Genomic DNA, 6,089 nt, shown 5'->3' with positions numbered 1-6,089 from the left:
AGAGAACAGAAGTTAGAGAGAAATCAAAATCATTTTCCATCAAAAGGGCATAGACCTGTTATATAGCTTTGGAAATGGATTTTAAATTAACCTATAAAAAAGGTAGTAAATATCTGCAGGAAATGAGAATAATAAGGATGTGTTTTCTTGAAAGTCCCTGTGAAGAGCACATTTCTTCAAGGTTCCTGGCTTCTCTCCCTCTAGCTGCTCCTGACTCAGATGACGTTGCTCTCTATGTCGGGATCGTCATAGCCGTGATTGTGTGCCTCGCTATTTCTGTGGTCGTGGCCCTGTTTGTCTATCGCAAGAACCACCGTGACTTTGAGTCAGATATTATCGACTCCTCAGCGCTAAATGGAGGATTTCAGCCTGTTAACATCAAGGCTGCACGGCAAGGTGAGTTGTCATTTCACTCCATGTTGACCAATTCAGGGGGATGCTGTAAGATTATGGTCTCTTGGGCTGCATGAATGATACTCACTGGATGCTTGTTGGCACTTGATAAAAGGGAGAAAGATTGTATTCATTTGTGTCTGATGGTCAAGTGCTCAAAACCCACACTGCCATTTTTCAGATGTGCTCAAGAGCCTAAAGCAGAAGAATTTCACTTCTGAAGAGACAGTGTGAGTGCGAGAGTGAAACACAGAGACATTTATGAAAATACAGGTCCAGCTCAAATTTAAATCAAAGGCATAGCTCTGACAGAAACAACGGAGGCAGGATTCATCACAGGAGTGATATTGCAGTACAGTAATTCTATCACATCTTCCTCCCCTTTGTTTCACTAATAGCCTTTTTTTACTGTACCCTGTCTCCACAGGAGTAAATAGTAGTTTAAAAGTACTGTACTTTCAATAGACAACATAGAAGAAGAAGTTGCGGTAGCACATCATTTAATAATGATGAATTTTGTCACTGGTGCATAACAACTTGATTATTTCCACACTTCATTGGCCAGGAAAAAAACACTCTAAAGGTAGTGGTGGCTTTTTCAAGACCCATATTTAGGCTGAAGAGTTCCTCTTTTTTTCCTAATATGTGTGTAAGAAGAATAAATCAGAGTTAAGATGACAAAAGAGTTGTTACGTAGGAGATTAGCAGAAGTGTGATTTTCTTTGCTGAAGATACTTTTAAAACAAATCTCCAAAAAGTGTGATGCAGCTACTAATCCCTCACTGCAGGGAGTTGTTGGCATGATGACTTAATAGATTAGTTCTGTCTTTTATTTCAGAAATGCTGTCGTTAGGCCAATTAGATAAATTGGTAAGCAATTGTCACTTAGCATTTAGGGAGGTGGTATTAGTTAATAAAACTAGATCTACTGAGTAAGGAAAACATCTTGCCCTGAAGCTAAGCATGTCATACTTGAAATCTGAGTGGAGCCTGGAAAAATAATCCTAGTGAAAAATCTTTAGAGTAGAAACATGTTGTAATTTTGTATGACAATTAGATTCCCTAGCAGTTGGGGGCAATACAGGCCGTGGGAGTTTGCTGGAGAGATGCATGGAAAAGCAAATGAAGGTCAGTCTGCAAGGACTTTGCGTATCTTAAGCTTTGGTATGAAAGGCAAAATGTAAAACGCAGAATGCAACCCAAATTGTTACCCAGATGAAAGTCATCAGAATAGAGAAGTAATATGGTTCTTCCTTCTCATCTCCAATGCAGACCTCCTTGCAGTGCCACCAGACCTCACTTCTGCTGCAGCCATGTACAGGGGTCCTGTTTATGCCTTGCATGATGTCTCTGATAAAATCCCAATGACCAATTCTCCGATCCTGGACCCTCTGCCCAACCTGAAGATCAAGGTTTATAACACCTCGGGCGCAGTTACTCCCCAGGATGACCTCTCTGACTTCTCCTCCAAGCTGTCCCCGCAGATTACACAGTCCCTGCTGGAGAATGAGACCCTGAACATGAAGAACCAGAGCCTTGCTCGACAAACAGACCCATCGTGCACTGCATTTGGGACCTTCAACTCTTTAGGAGGTCACCTAGTAATTCCCAATTCAGGTAAGTGCTAGCCATGTTGACTTAAAGGCTCGATTGTTTTGTGGTTTTAAGTGGAGTTAGCTTGCTTTTATGCAGGAAAAAACAGGGTCACTCCTGGGACTCTGGCTTTTCTTTGTTCAGAACAAACAGGTGTTTTTTTCCCCCCATTCAGGTCTACCACGGTACTTCAACTATTCTTTTCCCAAAGTCCTGGCTACCTTTTTAACAGAATATCGCAGGGCTCTTAGCCACTTTCTGAGACATGTGAGGCTTCAGAGCTTCCCTGTGTGAAGTGCGATTCAACATCCTTGACCTTTTCTTTTCATGCAGCTCTAGAAAAGGAACTCCAAGCCAGAAAGCCTAAATCACACATAAAAAGGACAAATTAATTAAAAAACAAATTGGTTGTTCCACTTCCAATTCATTGCAGACTGTGTGGTATTGAAGTAAGACAGCAGAATACTAATTTTTGGAAGGCTTTTTCTCCTGCACACTTTACATACCCACGGAAAATAAGGCCCCAGAGTGTCTTTTGTATTTTTCTCTCCTTCTTATATGTATTGTTGACTTGTTTTACAACTAGGAAAGAGGGGGACCAAGCAGCCAGTGCCTTTTGATGGAACTGCAAAGTGCTGTTCAAATCTTTCTCATGTGGTATGAGGCCAGGCTACTGGGCCCACCCAGGCACCAGGAGGCATTTTCAGAGCATCCAGGGGGCTCCTGGGCAGTTTGGGAGAGCTTGGCTCTCGCAGATGGATTTTTTAGGAGAGCTATACTGCTGTTTGGTTCCTAAACAAAATGTTGATGTTCAGAAGAAGTTCAGCACCTAGATGTTCCTGAGGGAACATGCTAATCAAGAGTAATATTAACATCTGAAGTGAGGTTGAATCAAATGCACAAAACACTGCATGTGGGGGGTATTCAGGCTACACAGTGGCCAGGAGTCTTCCTGGCCAGTTTCTCTGGAGCTCTTTGTCATTTTACAATGCCCTGACTGAGGAGAAAAGTGCCTACCCTTGTCTCTTGCTCGTTTGCTGGATCTTTTCTTGTTTGTTGATGTTATGGAGAAAGCAAAATGCCTAGGTGGCCCAGGGTGCAGCACCACACTGCCCAGAAAGCAGCCAAAAGTGGTCTGTGAGCAGTAGCCCTCCTCTCTGATCTACTGTGGAGCAGGGGACAAAAACAGCTATTAAATTTAAGAGCCTGAGTGAAAGCTGAACTGCTTAAAGAAATTTGGTACTACAATTCATGCTATACAGACCTGTAGTTCACAGTTCTCTAAGTAGCAGCTGAAGGTAGATATTAATACTCAGGTTTCTTATGCTATGGTGGTGCATGTTGTCAGCAAAGTCTATTAGTCATATTTAATTCAAATAAATTAATATCAATTTGTAAAGAAAAATGATTATTTATTGCTGTAATGCCTTCAAAATTATTAAAATAAATTTTGTAAAATATATCAATCTGTCTACCACTACCATGTATGCCTCTGTGGAGCTTCTAGACCTATGTATATCCTTCTAGTAATATGATCAAAGCCATTTATTTATGCTGCACCTGCGCTGTTACAGCAGAGAACATGCACAGGTGAGGTTGTAACAGGCCTGTAAAGAAACAAGTCTCAGAAGACATTAGTGGAAAATGCTTTCCTGCCTAATCCCTCCCCTTCAAAGCCAGGTATGGAACTGAGCCCCTGTACACCAACACATGGGAGGTCTCCAGCGTAACCAAACCACACATGCTACAGAAAAGAGACAGGGCCATACAAGTTTTCTATAAAGCCTCTCTTGTACATATGCAGAAATGTAAATAATCTGCCCATAGATTTCTCTTCAGCTATGCAGTAATAAATGTATTAAAATCCTTGCCATGATTCCCAGCTAATCCACATCTGAAAAGACAGCTGGCTGAGACATGTCCAGCATAGTGAAATGGCTGATTTGTGTGCCGTGTTCATCATGTGATGAGAGGATGCTCTCTTTTCTGGGGAGTCACTTGCTACATTTCTGAAATTGCAGTAATATGAGAACGGTGTTTTGTAATCAAGACTGCAGCTAATCATCACTGAAAAGGGCACAGAGCACATTTGCCCACATTTTTTCAAGGTTGGATACCCAAATTTTTGAGCCAGTCTACAGGACTAAGCACATTCAAAATACCATGAAGCCTAGTTTTGTCTCCCTGGTAGTCTAATTAGAAGCTGAGTGCATTAAAAGACAGGATGCCAGTCGCAGGAGCCATCTTTCAGGAAACAACTAGTTCTTGTTGCTTCCTGGGACAGTGCTCCATTACTTTTCTTTCCTGATTTTAATTAAGAATTGCCTAGGGAGAGATGCCCCGTTACAGCTGTTGGAAATTTTAGTCAGAATCGTTCATTTTTCCATCATTTTAAAAGGTAAGCAGCAGTGTAACCATCTGTCTGCTCTTTAAGTAAAATAAAAGGGAAGGGAAGAAAATCCTCTTCTCTACATCCATATTTCAGTGCTGATGTACAAGAGGAATAAGAACAGACCAGCTGACCACCGGGGATGCCAGGGTTGCAGTAAATACTTTTTCTCTCGAGTTGCTGTGGTCATTTAGAGTCTGCTGGCGAGGCTGGGTGAAAATCTGGCATCACAGCCTTCATCTTCTGCCTCTCCTGTCACTCCTCTTCACAGCCTCACTTGCCTTTTTTTCCTCTATTTTATCTTTTGTGTCTCTTCTGTTCTGCAGGAGTAAGTTTGCTGATCCCAGCGGGGGCCGTTCCACAAGGGAGAGTCTATGAAATGTATGTGACAGTTCATAGGAAGGAGAACATGAGGTAAAAGACTGCCTTTATTTGCTTGTGCATTAACGGAGGGGGAAAATGTAGTAACTAAAGACCTGTGGTAATATACTTATATAAAGCCTATTGTGTAGAAGCTATTTGCTGACTTGGAGGTAAATGTGAGCAAAGCCGAGGATAAACTTTACCACAAAACCAACTCAGATTTTTGCTTTTCTAACCAAGAGTTGCACTCTGCAGCAAGCCCTCAGGCTGGGGGGGATGCCGACTCATAGCCAGAAGCAAGCAAAATGTGCCAACATGAGTTTGATGTGGCAGAGAAGGTGTGAGGTAATGTCTTAATAAAGACTCATGCTGCAAAAGAGAAGGGAGCAGAGGAGCAAGGTGACGAATCAGCTCAGCAGAGGGACAGATGCCTGAGCACCTGGCTTGGAAAATCTCGTTTTCTGTTATAACAAGGCTGAATTTTTATTTTACCCTTCATGGGTTTGGCTAGTGCATGCAGTGATAAGGATGGAACCAAAGCTTTTGATGTCCTTCACCCCTCCTTGCTCCAAAGTAGAAGTAAGCAGGTATTTGTCCAGCTCAGCCCCAGGTACTCCACACTGAGGCCCACCCAGAGCCAAGGTTGGGATGACCCCTGTTGTTCTCACCTGTTATCTGCATGTGTGGCCAATTCATGTTCTAGATTTTAACAGGTACTGAGTGATCAGTACAGCTTTGGCATTAAAAAAAGAGTTTCCAAAAAGGCCAAGGAATCATTTGAAGCAGTTTAGAAAAATCTAATGAAGAGAAAAGTGAGATCTTAGTCTGCAAAATGGACTCATGTGCACAAAGGTTGAATGGCAAATGTGAATCTAAGCAATCATTACACGGTACTTTGCCTCTTTCCTCTCCTCATAGCTAGATACATTTTTTGGCTCAACCCCTTAATGGCTTTTATTATGTGCTAAGCCACAGCTGTTTATACACTGTGTGATATTGAACACTATTCTTTAGCTTAGTAGTCTTTCACCCATGCTAAAATAATCTGCTTAAAGAAAAAATCAGTAACTCCCTACCCACCCTTTTGCATGCATTATTCATCGCCTCCTCTTTGAAAATAGCTAATTGCAGCTACAGAAAAAGTGTCTCTGTTCATATCTCGTATCGATTGTATTCCTGTTACTTTTGGCTGTGTTTTAAAGACACTTCTAGACAGCAATGAAAAAGGATTCTTTCCGGCAGAAGAAAAAGCAAATTAAAATCAGAGGCCATTCCCTGTTATTCATCTTGCCTCCAAATCTCCCATTTTAAAATATCTAATTATTAAAAATCATAGAATCATAGAATGGTT

General features: G+C 41.6%; 1 protein-coding gene across 1 annotated transcript in view; it reads left to right on the top strand.

Annotated features, from left to right (window-relative positions):
- Positions 1 to 4,793, top strand: part of LOC104520983 (netrin receptor UNC5C) — a gene marked incomplete at its 5' end in the record, with an annotated part of 36,470 nt that extends 31,677 nt beyond the window's left edge. Inside the window, 3 exons of the mRNA XM_010162832.1 lie at positions 205 to 396; positions 1,666 to 2,010; positions 4,702 to 4,793. Of these exons, the coding sequence (XP_010161134.1) occupies positions 205 to 396; positions 1,666 to 2,010; positions 4,702 to 4,793 (629 nt within the window). The remainder of the gene's footprint in view (positions 1 to 204; positions 397 to 1,665; positions 2,011 to 4,701) is intronic.
- Positions 4,794 to 6,089: the final 1,296 nt, after the last annotated feature.

The sequence above is a fragment of the Antrostomus carolinensis genome, unplaced genomic scaffold (genome assembly GCF_000700745.2).
Source record: "Antrostomus carolinensis isolate BGI_N321 unplaced genomic scaffold, ASM70074v2 scaffold55650, whole genome shotgun sequence".
NCBI lineage: Eukaryota > Metazoa > Chordata > Aves > Caprimulgiformes > Caprimulgidae > Antrostomus > Antrostomus carolinensis.
Note: the sequence above shows the minus strand (reverse complement) of the source record. Positions and strands in the feature narration are given on the sequence as shown.